Source organism: Camelus bactrianus, chromosome 10 (genome assembly GCF_048773025.1).
Source record: "Camelus bactrianus isolate YW-2024 breed Bactrian camel chromosome 10, ASM4877302v1, whole genome shotgun sequence".
Lineage (NCBI taxonomy): Eukaryota > Metazoa > Chordata > Mammalia > Artiodactyla > Camelidae > Camelus > Camelus bactrianus.
Genome location: NC_133548.1, coordinates 41,292,284 through 41,309,467, shown reverse-complemented (window position 1 = coordinate 41,309,467; position 17,184 = coordinate 41,292,284). Strand labels below are relative to the sequence as shown.

Genomic DNA, 17,184 nt, shown 5'->3' with positions numbered 1-17,184 from the left:
TTCATTACGACGATTAAAAAAATACCACCAAATTTGTTGCTATGCATTTGCAACGTCCCTCATAATTCGTGAGACTTGTGATTCTCAGCACTGCCCTTGAGTACAGGAATTGCAGACTGGTTACTTATAGTAACCTGAGCTAAAGAGGAATAACCACCTTGAATTCTTACCATGAAAAAGAGACCTATCTTGGGAACTTCATAATTTCAAAACAAAAGCTATCAATTCTCATATACTAAAAGTCACACACAACTCTATCAAGTATCACAATGTTTATTGATAGATACAAGTATATAAAATCAGGGCATGAACATGACTTGATAAATTAAGTAGACTTAATTTCAATACTATAATAAGAGGGACCAATTCAAATTCTCACCATTTGTTTCACACCCACAAAAACCACTTCAAGGGCATTTACGATCTCTCAAAACTGATCAGTTTTGTGCAAGTAAACCATGTTTCTTTTAAAAAGACTTGTGCACTTGCCCAGGCTCAAGGATATTAAAATCTAGCACATAAAGCCCATTACTAGAGGTAGAAATACAGGCAATATACTATTACGGCAACAACCATCAATTACAGTTAAGAATTTTTCTGTAACAACCAAATGGATAATCAAATATTGCAACAACTCAAGTATTACTGAGCAAAGTGCATTTCTACAGTATTCAGTGTTGCTATTCAGTTTTCTAACTTAAAACAGCCTATGATAACTGGCAGCAAAGAAGGTCCTTGCAATAGACTGCCTCTGCTTGAGAACTTATGATGTAATTATTGCATGCTGCTAATATACTATCTAAACATTAAAGATACTCCTAAAATATTTGATGGTAGACTATGATTAAGACATTACACTACAAAAAACCTTATGCAGAAGGAAATCCTAACTGACGTGCTTCTGCTTTAAATATTGTGAAAACATTACAGCGGAATGAATTTTCGCAGTGGTTAGGTCAAATGCAGTTACATCATAGCAACAGTATGTTTTGCACAATTTAAGGCTTTGGCTGGTTCTTTTAGTCAGCTTCTTCCTCTGATTCTTCTTCTTCAGCAGTTTCTAGCCAGGTTAGCCACTGATTCACCTATAAATTTGTAATTTGACAAAATAAGCAGTACTTACAAAATATATAAAAACTCTTGGCAGAAAATTTTGATTCTGTGTCAAACGAGCAACCTGCCCGAGGACGAAAGTTTTAGGTAGTATCACACACATTTTATAATTGCAAACAGGCTCCAAAACCTGCATCTGTATAGTAACTAAGTTATTTTAAAGAATGGCTCATTATTTGGACTTGTGGTAACATACAAGCTGTTTCTGGCCAGTTAGCTCAGGTGTCATTCTTTGATACTGCTCCCATTACACTTCTGGACTATTTTTTAACGCAGGACAGTAGCTCCTCCCAGACTTAAATTTCCAACCCTACCGCTGAATTATAGGATCAGATTCCCTCAGGACAGGACTACGGATAAATGCCTGAGAGTGAGCCTCGAAGCCAGCTGTGAACCTTAGGAGTAAAGATACTATAGACTAGTACTTCTCAAAGCCTCACCCCTGGAAAACTAGTATGAGAACCACCTGGGCTGTAGACCACACACAGACCTACTCAATCAGAATGAACAGAATCAGGCCTAGAACCTCCTCCTTTCAAACTACTCTCCAGGTGACTTATGTCCACTGTGTAATTTCCCTGGCAAATTCCTCCCTAGGGCTAGAATTCCAGATGGTAAGATAGAAAATCATGGCATAAGAAGTCAGAAGCAATCTCATCTTTACTAACATTAAAAAAAAGTTTAAATCCAATTTTGTACAATCACCCAATCTTTCACCTTACCTACTCCTAGGATTGACGTCTTTTATTTAATACCTTTACCTCATTTTGCTGTTTTACCATAGCTTGTAACAGTGCAGAATAGCATGTACGTACAAATTACCAGGGCTTTTCTGCTTTTATTTCAACTTAAGAAAGCTTATTAAAGTATTACCAAGTAAAAAAACAAACAAAAAAAGTAGTACCACGTAACCTGAAAAAGCAGATCAAAATTTTGAAACAAAGATTTACCTGGAACAAAGCCTTGCCTTTCCCCGGAAACTCTTGGGTTATATCTTCTTTCCAAGCTAAGAAAGCTTCTTCTTCAATAATTTCCATGTCATAGAAGTGAACAAAAAAGCGGAGTAACATGCCTAAAAGACAAAATGAAACTCCATTATTTAGTGTGCTGTTTTTAAGAATTACCCCTGACTTGCCACTCTTCTGCTACTGGTCCTCACCTTTTGGGAAGTTGCTGTTGTAGCAGTGCACCTGAAGAGCATAGAGGGCACTGACTTGTAGATCAACGTGATCGTGGAGGAATTTCTGCATTACTGGCTTGAAGGAAAGAAGCAGTTGTTTTTCCTGCTCTAACTGTTCTTTGGAAGGAGCAGAGGAAGAATCTGTTTCATCACTGGGCGGGTTTACTTCACTAGAAATGTACTGTAAGAAGCTGCACAGAAGGAGATCTTATTAGAACCCCAAAGTGAATTTTCTAGCTCAAGAAACAGAAAATTCTTAGTCCTTTGCCTTGTAGACTTTTTCCTAGAAAATAAAACACACGTTAACCCTGTACTGAGATGCAGACAACCATAACTTTATCTTACCTAGTCATTAAGATGTTCACAAATCCTTTATCTACATGAAGTTTGGGAGAGATATTATCTTTAATCCATTTATATATGGTTTGAGGGGATGGATCCAACTTTATTTGCTTTAACAGTTCCTTCTCCAATTTGAGGAGTGGGAATAAGAAACTCAGTCCCTTTCCTTCCAAGATCTCCAACATGCGGTCCTTATTCTGATCAATTTCTGAGGAGACAAAGCCATACCACCATCAGGTAGTTCATTTTACTCAGCTGGTCTAGGTAACAGCTGTACAAATACCCCAAACGCACTTCATGTAAAAGAATAGAGAACTAACCTAAGCAAACTCTCAATATTTAAATCCAATGAGAACAATTCAAGCACAACAGTCTCTCTTTATAAGGTGAAGTCTACCTGCAGTGATGCTTATTATCCACACAGGATAATCACACTGACCTGTCCAAATTCACTCAAGGTACTAAGGAATCTCTAAATTTAGTACTGAAACACAAAATGACACCCCCATTCTCTTACCTGGGAGCATTTTCTGCATATTGACCTTGCTTTGTTGGAAAAGCTCTGTTAACCATTCTCGATCTTGTAATTTAGCTAACTGCTGAAGACAAAGTAAGAAGAGAGGAAAATGGGTGCCACTTTCCAGTGGTTGAGCTAGTTCTGAAATGCTCACCAGCTCCGAAATGATAGCACGAGCTGCAAACTGTGCTAAATATGATTTCACTAAGGGGATGTCAACCTCCAGTTTAGGGCACTGGTCCAATACATTCAGGAAAGCCTAAGAAGGAACATATAATACAGTTAGTTTATTAGTTTTCAAATTTTAAAGGGAAGTTCTTACAGATTAAGGAATGTGTCCTACCTGCATGAAGTTGTCACTTGTGGCTATCCCTTCCTGTTTGAGTAAACTGATCAAAGAACTTGCTTTTTCTTTATCTTCATCACTTCTATCTAGTGATAGGATGATTACTTTGCTTAACATCTCAGGGAGAAAGTGTTTAGGAGCCCTCATCTCTCTAACACCATTGACAGCTTCATTCGCATTTCCACTATTCAGATACTCAGTTACAACAGTTTCCTGAAAAGAAAAAAATCCAAACATCTTCAGCATTTTCCTATCTCAAATACACTTTGTAAACTAGACTATGGGATTAGAGACTTACAGTTAGTTTAAGCAGTTCTTCCTTTGATGGTGGTGGCTTTTTACTAGTCTTGGCAGGCTTTTCCTGGATAAGTGGTGGATTAGTTTTGAGACCAAGCTGAGGTGTCTAAAAAATAGCAACAAAAAAGGCATGATTGTTTTTTTTTTAAAGGAGCTTATGAAGTTAGAGGGAAGACACCCATAAAGTCTTTAGACATCCTCAGAAAAGTACTGGAATAGAAAATGTGTCCTACTGCAGTCCATACCTGTCCCAGAGGTGGTGTCTGAGTGCGTGGTGGCTGTGCACTAGGAGGAATCATAGTTATCTGGGGCTGAAGCTTTGGCACTTGATTTTTATTCATTAGGAAAGATTGAGCAGGCCTCAGACTAATCTAGAATTGAAAACAAATCAAAAAAGACATCAAAGTTAATATTCAGTTAGCTAACAGATTAAATGCAACATTCCAACATCCTAAAACTCAGTATACACAAACATGATAATAAAATTTATGGCTTTCTCTCCAATAACTAACAATGTTACCCCATGTTTAATAAGTTTAATTTCTGGCAAGAAAACTAAAGATCTGACCCACACAAAAGTAAGATACTGTTATAAATCTTGTATTTGTATCAGAGTTCTCCAAGGATTAGCATCACTAAAATATTAAAACCCAGAAAATTTAATTAGAGTTCAGAAAGTGTTTTACTTTATTCTTTAACTGTCATTCTATTTACAGGGAAGTCATAGTCACAATCTTGACAACCATTTTCCTTATTCCAAGCAAAGATTTAAGAAGTTTGCCCTCATATCTCATAATCTTCGCTCATAGGACGCTGGACATCCAAAGAAAGAAAAAGAAGTATAGAAAAGAGAGAAAGAAGGTAAAGAACTCCAGCATTAAGTCCTCTTAATAACGCGTCTTTTTATAATCATCGGGCAATAGATTTCTGAATTGACAAACTAAGGTATATAAATAACATAGGCAATTGTACCTCATCTGCATTAAGCTGTCCTTTCTTAGAAAACCGAGGTGGCATATCCTTGGACTGTCCTTGCAGCTGGGATAAGAGTCCCTGACTCTGGTTATGGTAGAGCTGGCTTAGCCCCTATTTCAGAAAGAGAGAAAGTAAGTCTAGATAAAAAGGGGTCCACAAATTATGATAATCAAGTATACCAGAGGGATGAGACCAAGCCATAAGGAAAGTTTAACTGAATTTGCCCAGAGAAAGTAAAAGATGAAACAAGGAAGAATAAAAATCTAACCTAACTATATCAAAGTGATGTGATTTTACTAATACTTTACTAATTTAAGGATAAGCATTTCACCAAGTTTGAAATTAACTGTTGCAGATGTAAATTTGGTTTAAAAAAACACGTCTTTAAGGTTTTCCAAGCCTAAAATATTTGCACTTTAAAAAAACAAACAAACAAAAAAATCCAAAATTAATCTTATACATTGCATGATTTAATACTTGTTGCCGAAATATTCTTAGATGTTTTCTTACCTGGCCTTTCATAAACTTGCCTCCCATCTCCCCAAACTGCGACTGTGTGGGAGGCATGATGTGTCCCCCATGGCCGTTGAAGAGTTGATTTGAACGATGACGCCCCATGGTGGGTGAAAATCTATCCTGGATAACTCCTGGACCAGTACCAATTCCGCTACCTTAAAATACAGACATGGACAACTCTTTACAACCCTCTGATTAAAATGTTACACTGATTTTTTAAATGTAACCAAACAATTGTTTTGTTCAAAGTCACCTGGCATTTGTCCAAACATATCAGCAAGTCCTCCAAGTGGGTCCCTATCCATTTTCATCCTCGGTGGCATGAACGGTCCCTCCAGAAAGAAGTCACTTCTCATCCCTTGAGCCATGGGAGCAGGAATAAAGACTCCTAGATCCTTCAGAAATAAAATGAATAAACACTTGTTTCTAGACAGTACTCCACATAAAACCAAAAATTTTTACACTGGGGAAATGAGATGTACTTCTGGACTATTATAGAACCGTAATTTCTGTCAAATTCTCAAAGGGGTATACAAGGTATTAAAATCATTAAGCTCACTGGTAAGATGAGATAGCCTAAAACAAGTTTAAGAGTCTTTGTGCTATTATAAACTTAAAACCCACTTGATTAAAAAAGCAAAACTTACTTTTACTGCATCTTGACGGATTTGATTGATCGTCTTTGGTCCATTGTCAAGAAAAGCCTTGCGAGGAACCCAATGGTGTTCTCGCAACTCTACAGTATCCTTTAGTATAAAAATAGTTTTAGAGTTAAGTATTATTTTAATATTTCTAAACAAAGTCAGCTTATCAACATACCTAAAGGAAACCAGCTTTACCTGCAGCAGGAAACGAATCCTCGCTGGCAATTCCTTACTTAACATCAAGGAGCACATTCGGGCAAAGTACTGATCCATTAAGGACTGAAAGAGAAAATAAAAAATACACAATTAGAAGACAGTGCTAACGGCAAATGTATATACTATTTAAGGCTTTAAAAACTTCTAGATATTATAATCAAGGCCAATGACTAACAACAATCCTCTAATCACAAAAATAAGCTGTCTGATTTGAATAAAATTAAGACAAGCTACTTACACTGTTTCTGTCACCAACACATACCTTGGCTCGTTCGTGGTCTAATCTAGGTCCCACTGTCCTCATTATCTGACAGAGGCACTCCAAATCCTCTCCCATATCTTTGAGTTGTACTCTCTTCTTTTTTTCCAAAAGCTACCAAAAGAATTAAAGGCCACGTTTGCAAATCTTTCTTGGTTTAGATACAACACTTTCCCCTAAGTTTGCATTTGCTCATATAGTTCCTATAGTAACCAGCATAGTACTCTTTATCTGGGCTCTGTTGAAGAAATCCCTCCAAATTGAGCAATCTTAACATAAGTAACCACTTCTACGCCTACCTTGCAAAAACACACTGCATACTACCACATTTACAACACTGAATTAAGTTTTGCTGGCAATCTAAAATACTTAGATAGCCTACTAACACTCTCAGAAGGCAAATTAATTATAATTGACCCATTTCCCCTAAATGATGTATCCAGTGATCAATGTAAATCTAAATTCCCAACCATACTTACTGTTTTGATGCACTTATGAAGGATAGATTCATGAATAAGATCAAGCTTTCCAAGTTCTCCAATAAATTTGATGTTCCCCAACATCTTGATCTTAGCAATGGCTCTCTGTTCCTCCTCCTCAGGGAGGAGGGGATTTTCACGCTTATCATAGACTGAAAAAAACAAGAATAAAGTCAAACATTCAGAATTACATTGAACATATACAGAACTACCTAGTTTCAAATATAAATTCTCACCATCAACATTTCTGGTTCGGTTTTCAAATTCATCTTGTAATTTGGAAATTAGGAGGCGTCTGAATGTCTATTGGGAACAAAAGACATTTGTTAGGGTTTGTTAAAGAAACTTTTCAAATCAACTTTGAATAGGCAAGCAAACACTACCACTTACTGTGCTTTGCTTCTGTCCTGGTTGACCCTCTGCTGCTGGGCCATCAAAGTTTGGTGCATCTTCTGCCAATCGCAGACATAGCTGAGCATACAGTGAGCTATACTTTGGCTCTTCTAGGGCTTTGTCCACAATCTACAGAAAAAGTCATTTTAAAAACCTAAATACGATGTTATAAAGAAAGTTTTTCTCACAAGTTAATACTTCCGCGCAGCCTTAAGGATCTTAAATCTCAACAGATTTCCGTCAATCAGAGTATTGTAGACAAATTCTCTACACCTCATCTATAATTTGAGAATGCCTCTTATAGGACTTATTGTATAAGCCAAATCAAATGAGGCATGTAAAATGCTTTTAGCACACAGCCTTCAAAGATATAAGTACTAAAATGTTAGCTGTTACAGTATACCAGAAAGTCCAATTATATAGATCTCACACTAGTAAAACTCTCCTGCTTCAGGAATTGAAATTATCTAGATATCAAAACTATAAACAGATGCTGAATCATCCCAGAACTCATTTCCAAGACCAAATTATGGTGTTTTTCACAAAAGGAAAAACAAACCAAAAAAAACCCCCAATAACTTGTTGATACCCCAAGTAACCCTCTCAGCCCTCCAAGCACAGTATAAACAATTTTAAATTCACCTTAAATCTGATACCATTAAAAGTCAGTGGTTCCTTTTTTTAAAAAAAGAAATCACTATCAATCTTCAAATATACATACATCTAACTTACACCTTAGTTTTACGCAGTAACACAAATGTTAACAACAACAAAAATACCCAATTTGGATTAAATATTTTCCTCTTTCAGTTTAGCCAACATTTAACTTACCAGCAGTATGACCCCTTTAAGGATGAGCTTAGACTCTACACCCACATTGAGGAGCTCAAGGCATAGCTTGTCAAACTTTTCAGGAGTAAGCTTATTTAGTATGCTGGGAAAAAAGGAATGAGACTATCAGCCAACACACAGAGAATTATTAAATTGAAAAACAGCTTTTAAATTATGTTCATTTTTCTCTTCCATCACCTCCCCCTTTAATATTAAGACGTATCTTCATACTCATCTAACCAAATGGATGTTGAAATAAACCTGTTATTTAAAATATATTATCTACAAACTACTATATACAAACAAAAATGACCTACTGTATAACACAGGGAATTTAATAGATCATAATGGAGAAGAATATGAAAAAGAAATCTTTATGTATAACCGAAATCACTCTACTGTATACCAGGAAGTAACACAACATTGTAAATCAACTATACTTCAACAAAAAGTAAATAAAATTTATTTTCTATCTAACTGGGGGGACCCCGAGCTGTAGGACAAGAAAATTTCCTTACATCCTCTAAACCCAGGACAAGAGCCTCCTTGTTATCAAGGCTAGATCCAGGAGCTAAGACCATTATGTTCTGGGCATCACTGGGTTACACACCAGGCATAGGAGATATCAGCACAATAGGCTTGTGGCTTTTAACTCAATGACTGAAAGCAACTCTGAGCCCGAAATACTGATGGGCTGCTTTTCAGTTTGAAACTGTCAACACTGGCATTCATTAAAATACGTACTTGGGGGAGTACCTTCTAACTAATATAACAAACACACAAAAGAAGTACAGCTAATCCATTCTTCCCTCCTTCAAGACAAAGGACAAAACAGACCTAAAAAACTTACCCTCTTACTTTCCTGAAGATTGCATCATGTCGTTCTTTTTCATTTGCGGAGTTGTTTGCTGCGGAGTTGTCATCTCGTCTAGTGCTTCGTGCAGGAATCCATTTCTGAGCGTTTTGCCCTGGGGTTTTCCCCAGGAACTCGCTAGTCAAAGTTAAGAGAATTATAATTAAGACAACTTAAAACACAGCACCCAGTCACGTATCAATTGTCATACAGATGAGAAATCCTTCAAAATAAAAAAGTTTAGGTTTTCTCAACTTCCCTTACAACTAAGCAACTCACAACAGTGGTTCTCAAACAATAATGTGGATCAGAATCACCTAAAGCTTGTTGAAAGACTGCTAGGCCCACCCCAGTTTTTGCTTTAGTGGGTCTGGTAAGGCCTGATAACTTGTATTTCTAGCAAGCTCTCAGGTGATGTCAATGTTGCCAATCCAGGAGCCACACCTTGAGAACCAACATTTTCCAATCTCTCATGACTATATTACATGCATACTGGGTTACTACTACAATTTAGCAAAGATAGTAACAGTTAACTTCAGAAAACATAAGTGAAAATAGTCCAAAGAGTAAGAGGATAAACTAGCAGTTTGAGAGCCTCAACTCACATTAGGTGATTTGGCTAAGGAATAATCAAAAGCTGATATTCTAAATTTAGGATAAGCAGCAGAAACCATGCCAGTTAAGATTACAATTCCTGTTATCCCATTGACATAAACTACACGGTTATGCATTTGAAAGACTGTTAATCTAAATTTATTATTTATAAAAGTCATTCTTTTTACATGTTTACTTTACCTGTTGCCAGCAGTCTTGGGATAGTGCTGAGGTGCACCCCTACTTCCTCCTCCGCCCGAAGAAGCACTATTTAAAAAAATAAAAAAAAACTTAAAAAAAAAAAGTATACCAAGAACACTTCACTCAAAATGCATAAAAGCTCTCTTTAATTATTCTGCACTTTAGAAAGTACACCACAGATGAAGACTGAACTTGGACCCAAAAGAAACCAATTAATGAATTACATTTATTCTTCAGATGGCAAATGGAAGACAGCGAAAATTTAAGGGCTTTTAAAAAAATGTACATGACACATTATAAATTAACCTTGCAGTACATTAAGTCAGAATTACTTGGGAGTGGTTATTGTTTTGATTTTGTGGTCAGTCTTTTCCTAACAGTTGCCAAAATAAATCTACACATACCTGAAACGAGAAGCACCCCCTTCTGCAATCGCACTCTCCACTTTGGCGGCTTGACAACGAAGAATCTTCAAAAGAATAATATTAATGGATGGGGTGGGGAGGGAAGGGGATGGGAGAAATGAAAAACCTAGAATGAGAAAGAGTACCGAAATTAGACACTACTAACATACAGATCTATAAGCCCTCTTCAATTATAATTTATTTCAGAGCCTGACACTGCAGTTGATTTAGCTTACACTGCATTGCAGATCTCATAAGACTGAAAGAGTGTACTCAAAACACAAATGGGCAGTAAAATTTTGTTTATCACCTGGAAATTCCCTTGTCTTAAAGAGCGCAAGAAGAGCCTCCACAGAAACTAAGAACATCTTAATTGCTGAGAACCAATCTTTGAAAAAGCCACATTCTGCTTCCTTCAAAACTGAACACTGAGACCAATACCAAAAAATCTAACTCTTAATCAACACGAGCACATTCAGGGTGAACTGTTACAGTTTTTCATGCGTCCTTGACGAGCAAAAGCAACAGACTAAAGGCTAACCCAAGACTTCCCCACGGTCCATTCCTCTAACCCGGCGCAGAGAGCATGCGGGAGGGCGACGGACCGGGTGCCCGGCGGCTGGCACTAGGCAAGCGGAAGACCAGGGCACAACATGGCAGCAGGAACCTCCGCCCCATTTTTCCCCTTACTGAAAACAAAAGAGCAGTGGATTCCTCCCACCCAGGCCCGAGTTAGGGAAGTGCTTCCGACAGCCTCCCGCGAAGCCGCTGGGGGCAAGCCTCGGGAAGGAGCGGAGGCCGCCCCCGCCGGCCCAGCGCCCGGCTCTTTGTTCTCCGGGCAGGAAGGCGGCCTCCTTCCCACCCGCCGCCTCCAGCGGGCCCCCTCCCACCCATAAATCCCCGAGGAACTGACAGCTGTCTCGCCATGGCCTCCCCCACCGACAAAAGCACAGAAACCCTCGCCGTGTCTCCCCTCTCCCGTCCAGGCGAGGCCCGCCGGGCCAGGCCCTTCGCTCCCGAACCAAGAGCAGCCCGGCCGCCCCCCGCCGGCCCCGGGGCCTCACACACCTCCTCCCCGCCGGGAGGCCGGGCTCCGGCACTCCTCCGCCTCGGCTGGTCCCGCGCCAACGGCCGGGCCCTGCCTGCCGGCCCGCGTCCCTCCCGGCGGCGTGCGCGCGGCCGCACCACGCTCTCTCCCCGTCCGAGCACACACGCGCCCCAGCCGGCCCCGCGGGAGACGGCCGCCGACAGCCACGAAAACGGCCGGGGGCCGTCAGGGCTGCCGGGTTCCTTCTACTCCGTCAGCAACGGGAAAGGAGAACAAAAGCGAAGAATTTCCAGATGCCGAAGAGCGGAGAAAAAGCTAAAAAGGGGTCGCCCCGCCCGGCTCCGCCTGCGGCCGCCATTTTGTGCCGCTGGAGAAGAAGCGGCCAGAGACGGCGGCCATTTTAGAGCGCTCGGCGGCGGCGGCGGCGGCGGCAGCGGCGGCAGTAGCTTCACTCACCTTCACCGAGAACTCAGCAGCTGCCACCGCAGCTGCCTCCTCAGGATCCGGTTGTCGGGGACGGGGAAGGGAGGGGAAAGGGGAACGGAAAACAAAAAAGGGGAGGGAAGGGGGAGGACGGAGTCGGGACCGGCCTGAAACAGCTCAGAGGAGTTGCTGCTGCAGCCACCACCCGATACTCGCCGCCACCTCCATAGAGCTCCGACTCACTGCTGGCGCTGAGGCGTGTCTGAAGCCGAACTTATCACTCTAGGGCAGCCGAACCCACCAGAACCACTCCGAATGGCTCCTTCGCCACCCAATCAGCAGCCTGGATGCTGTCCGCCACCAATCGGCGCAGGGCGGCGGGGAGGAGCCACAGGGCCAAGCTCGGTTGCGGCGCAGCCCCGCCGCAGTGCGCAAAGCCATATTCGCGAAGGCTCTGAGTCTTAAGTCAGTGGCGTAAGGCGTACTGAGCGCTGTGGAGATGTGAACCACTTGCGTAAAGTCGTGGAGCTCTCTGAGTCTGCGTTGGTGTGGCTGCCTGGTCTTCATCCTATCTCTTTGTTCGCAGAATCCGTACCCCAAGCTCGAGTTAAACGGGCCCCCTGCCCCTCTACCTCATTTTCTCAACCGGAGTGTGGGAAGGAAACTCGCCTTTCTACCCGACCAATTTCCAATCCTTGCCGTATCAGAGCATTGATCTTCCTGGCGCCCTCAAGATTGTCCCTCGCAGGCTGGGCCTCCCTAGGATGGGCCTGTAGGGCTGAGGCCTGTCGCCCCCGGGCGCAGCACCGGGAATCGTTGGTCTCCAGGTGCTCGGCTTCAGCAGCCTTTGGGGAGGGCGGCGGGTAGTAGAGTTCGGGAGACCAGACGGCGCACACGAAAGCGTTGAGCGAGATTCATTCAGCTCCGTATTTATTCCATCCCCTGCAGAGAATGAGAAAGGACTGAAAGGAAGGGGTTTATTGTCTTTACTCCTCACTGGAGAAGCAGCTTTCCCCAAAGGAATGTTCGGCCAGCGGGCACGGAGGAATACCCAGAATGTACCAGAATTCTTTAGAAGACGTGTTTGCGGAGCGCGGGCGTTTGGAAGGTTTTAATTGCTAGCTCCTGATTTTTTTTTTTTTTAACACATTGAAGACTGACAGTTGCATATGTCCGTTTTATGTAAGGTCCACCATAACAAATAGGATTAGGCTTTTCAAAGCCGGCAGAACTATTTATACTTCTCAGGTAGTATTTTAAGGGACAGACGCAGTAAAATGAAGCCTTACGTCGTTTGCGAAATTTTAGCTAAACAAAAATGGAGTCATATTTCCATATACATAAACAACAGAAAATTTCCCATTTTCATTTTGAGCACAATTTTTGATACAATGTGTAATCAAAAGCAAACTGTGTGTGTGCGTGTGTTTTAACATGCATTTCTTTTAAAGAAAGTGTCCGATAAAGGGCAGGATTTTCAAAGTCCCACACTTACATTTGACATGTCAAAACAGCTCTTGGGGTTGAAAACACCTAGTCCTTAATACAATTTTCAAGCGAGGTGCCAGTTTTTCCTAGGACGTTTAAACCCGATCATAGAAGGGTGTGGTGGGGCCCTGAAGGTTTCTAACACAATTCCAACATCTTTAGATCTTTTCCCTATATTAGGCTGATCATGCCCCTTCGTTATTATATTTTGCTACAATTATCGCTGTTAAGTCAATTTTACTTGAACTTTAACAACTGGAAAAGATATTTTCACCCTTGGAGTTAGCTACATGTTAAAGAAAAAAAAGAAGGAAACTATTTTTGGGAAAGATGCAAATTGTGTTTCAAATACAAGTCTCCACTTTGTAATTTTAGGACACTTCTAGCTTCAAAATGACACCTGAATATTTTAAAATAATTTCTGTAGGCCTTCATAGTTTGCAAAAATGCTTTCATATATGTGATATTTTATTTTTACATAATTGCTTTACATTCTTTATGACTGATACACATTAATCTGATAGAAAGACTAGTGTTCAAAAACACTATTTTAGTCTAGATCAAAGAGAATATTTACTGAGCCCTAAAACCTGGATGGTCTTCTAATTGAGAAACTTGAAATTCAATAATTGAGAATAAAGAAGTTTTTCTTAATCTTTCATTTAATCTTGGCTAATTACGAACCCCTTTGCTATGGGGCTTTGCAGGTATGAGTGTATGTGAAAAACTGGGCTAGGAGAAGTCAAGTGGAAATATGGATAAAGCACAATCTTTACATTACCTTTCAATCAGTGGGAAACATAGATATTCACATTTTGTAATATTTCCATCACATCATGGATGTGTGAAAATTCAAGTCATATGGAATTTAGCTTTTAGTTTATAGAAAATTGAGTTTTAAATACACCCACTTCAATCTGCTAGTTTTAACACTTCCATTTTTTTGTCAGTTTTCTAAAGATTGGAAAACTCTTAGAGTCCTGACTGACTTGTTAACATATATATTTGCTTTATTTTCATTAATCATGTAAAATGCTAGTTATTACTCTAGCATGCAACTGAAGTATCTACTATTCTCTCTGTGCTTAAGGTTTTCCTAATCACACATCTCCAGCTCAAATCTCTTACTAACTTCAGTTCTGAGTTTCCAACAGCCTATTTATCAGAGATGTAGACTTGCAGCCATATTTAGTTTAGGCTGCACAGATATGTTAAACATCTGAATTAGTCGACATTGAAAGTTTAGGAGATTTTTACATACAAATCCCCATTTCTGTCTTTTATGAAAAATCTTAAAATATGGCAATACTGGGTCTAAAATTCCAATAGGGCAACATTCAAGTATAGCTGAGTAGTGACTACCTCATATAGATGTTTTCTTTTCATTTCACCACAGTGAAATCTGACTTGATTCACTCATTTATGTTCCTTTTTTTTTTTTTTTTTAGATATTTGTTCAAATTCAATACACTCAGTATGTAACTGATGATTTTCCTTTTAAAAGGAAAAGGAGCAGACCAGTTAGTTCAGGTATCTTCTCTACCACTTACTGTGTAACTTTGGGCAAGTTTACCAGCTTTCTTCTTAGTTCTGAATCGGTAAAATGGGAATAAATATATTTACAGAGTTGTAAAGATTAAATGAGATAATAAACGTAAAGCACATAGCATAGTCCCTGGTGTAGTAATTACTTAATGTCAGTTACCATATTATCAGTAATATTGATTAGCCAACTGTTTCACAATTTCTTTAGTTTTGCAAAGGATCCCACTATTCTCCTTCTCCTTCTTTTTTTTTTGGTTAATGGAGGCACTGGGGATTGAACCCAGGGCATCACGCATGTTAAGCGTGCGCCATACCCCCACCCCATTCTTCTGTACTAGAAACTTTGTACTTCCTCTTTCCTTTTGATCAGGTTTAACATTCAATTAATTACTGAATACTAGTGTTACTTCCCTCTAAATCATCTTCCTACATTCATCGTATTTCCTATAGTGTCATTGGATGCATGCTAATGTATGCCTTAGTAAATTTTTCTCCTGAATTACTGAAAAATTTCAGTTGTTCTCCTAGTCTTTTCTTTCAACTCTGTAAACTCTTAACTAGTCTTCCTTAAACCACTTTTTCTCCCAACATATTACTATGATGCTTTAAAGAATCTTAGTTCTTCACTGTTTTCTAGTTTGATCTCAACCTTGGGTACACAGTAGAATCATCTGAGGGACCATCTGAAACTCACAATGTCCAGGCTGCATCCAGGACCAGATAAATCTGAATCTCTCAGAGTTGGATCCAGATATCAGCAGCTTTTAAGGCTCTCTAAGTGACTAATGTGCAGTCAAGATTTGAGAAACACAGTAGCAGGTCAGAGTATTATGGAAAATGATAACATTTACAGCTGAAGAAAACCCTAGGAAAAGGAAACTGAGCTCTAGAAACAATAAAGGACTTTCCCCAAGGAGCGGAACAGACATCAGAACCCAGGGTTCCCAATTCATATGCCTTTGCCTGGCTTTCAAACCCTTCATACTCTGGCTCTACCCTACCTCTTCTATGGGCCTTGTTTTTCACCACTCCCAGATACTCAGTCTTCTCTCATAGAGCCAGTTAGGCTGGCATCGCTGCCTCAAAAAATTCATTCCCATTAATGCTCCATTGCTTGCAATTTTGAGGCCATCCTCATTTATCCCCTTTACTGATTCATTCCTGAAGCACAGACAAGAATATTTAAATACCCTGCTCAAAAACCTCAGTAGATTTCCCCTAACAGAATAACATCCGGATCCCCTAGTTTGGCATAAAAGGCCTGTGGTAATCTGGTTTCAGACTACTTCCCTATTCCTGGATGCATCCCTCCTTCATTTTTCATTACTCATAACCTAGTTTTATGGTACTCAAATTTTGCTCCATTATAACACCCATGTTCTATATTATATGACAAAATTTGGTGGTCTTTTTCTATTTGGCAGGAAGAAGTAAGGCTGATGAGTTAATCTACTAATGGCTAGGCAAGGAGTTTGGGCTTAATCTCTGTTTTCAAAGAGTTCACAACCCAGACAAAGAAAAGATACATACAAGGGGAGGAAAGGGTAGAATCAATGCTAAACTGAACAACCAAGGAAGAATCTTGAGGTTTCATAAAGGGAATAATAGGGGCTGAAGCTGGGCCATCCTTCCTTGAATGCCAAAATGATGATTTGGAGCTGACTACACAGGCATAGAAAGTTCTTGAGCTGATAGTAACTCTAGTTAGTTTTGGTCTAAAGCTGATCAGTTTTAATTGATCAGAGTGCTGCTATAGAAAAATTAACTTTGTGGTTTATATAGAATGTTTTGAAAGACAAACCTAGAGATAGGAGATCAGTTAGAAGGCTATGTACTGTATTATTTTTATGGGGCTTATTTTTATCTCCCTCCAAAATCTTAAGGTCCTTGAGATGGGGAAAACTTCTCTTGAATTTCCAACAGAGTTTTCTGCACACATTTGGAGCTGAGAAAATATTTATGCATATTATCTTTTTGACATTTATTCATTCATTTTTCTCTTGGCTTCCATAACTTTATACTTTCCAGGATTTCCTCCTACCTCATTGGCTCCTTCACCAATTCAGCTGTTTTTCCTAGCTTCTCCTCCTCTGCTTGACCTCTAAATACTGAAGTACCAAAGAATTTATTCTGGGCCTTCTTGTCTTTCCTCTGAATATTTTCCCCCTATGTAATTCATCTGCCCTATGACTTTAAATACGATTTATATGATGATGATTTCCAAATTTATATCACCAGCTCTGATTCACTCCCCCGCCCCCCATGCAAGTGATAGATATATATCAACTTGCCTACTGAAATTTCCCCTTGGATATATAATAGGCATTTTGAATTTAACATGTTCCGAATAGTTTTTCCTCCATTGTTCACCATCTGTCAGTTGCTAAGGCCAAAAACTTATAAATCATTCTTAATTTCTCTCTGTCTCTTATCTCATAGCCAATTCATCAGAAGTTCTGTTGGCTCTGTCTCCAAAATATCTTAGATTAGTCCACTTCTTTGGATCTACATTGCTGTCAC

General features: G+C 39.7%; 1 protein-coding gene and 1 non-coding gene across 2 annotated transcripts; both read right to left on the bottom strand.

The window, feature by feature from the left end:
• Window positions 1-257: 257 nt before the first annotated feature.
• Window positions 258-13,135, bottom strand: EIF4G2 (eukaryotic translation initiation factor 4 gamma 2). Its single transcript, XM_010964868.3, has 25 exons — window positions 13,127-13,135; window positions 12,309-12,476; window positions 11,929-12,091; window positions 11,665-11,807; window positions 10,161-10,225; window positions 9,757-9,822; window positions 8,959-9,099; window positions 8,109-8,211; window positions 7,275-7,406; window positions 7,121-7,187; window positions 6,885-7,036; window positions 6,409-6,519; window positions 6,126-6,209; window positions 5,934-6,032; window positions 5,540-5,681; window positions 5,281-5,441; window positions 4,768-4,881; window positions 4,041-4,166; window positions 3,797-3,901; window positions 3,496-3,711; window positions 3,153-3,411; window positions 2,639-2,843; window positions 2,273-2,484; window positions 2,064-2,185; window positions 258-1,085 (listed from the first exon to the last, which is right to left on the bottom strand). Exons 1-25 carry the CDS (start codon window positions 13,133-13,135, stop codon window positions 1,020-1,022), a joined length of 3,231 nt encoding a protein of 1,076 aa, XP_010963170.3. The 3' UTR covers window positions 258-1,019.
• Window positions 4,573-4,715, bottom strand: LOC123619650 (small nucleolar RNA SNORD97). Its single transcript, XR_006728328.1, has one exon. It is a non-coding gene; the product is annotated as a small nucleolar RNA SNORD97 (small nucleolar RNA).
• Window positions 13,136-17,184: the final 4,049 nt, after the last annotated feature.

Excerpts from the sequence above, each read along its gene's own strand:
- EIF4G2 (XM_010964868.3), bottom strand. Across the intron at positions 5,682-5,933 it reads TCCGTCAAGATGCAGTAAAA|GATCTAGGAGTCTTTATTCC; the intron begins GTAAGTTTTGCT and ends TTATTTCTGAAG. Across the intron at positions 3,412-3,495 it reads CAAGTGACAACTTCATGCAG|GCTTTCCTGAATGTATTGGA; the intron begins GTAGGACACATT and ends GTTCCTTCTTAG.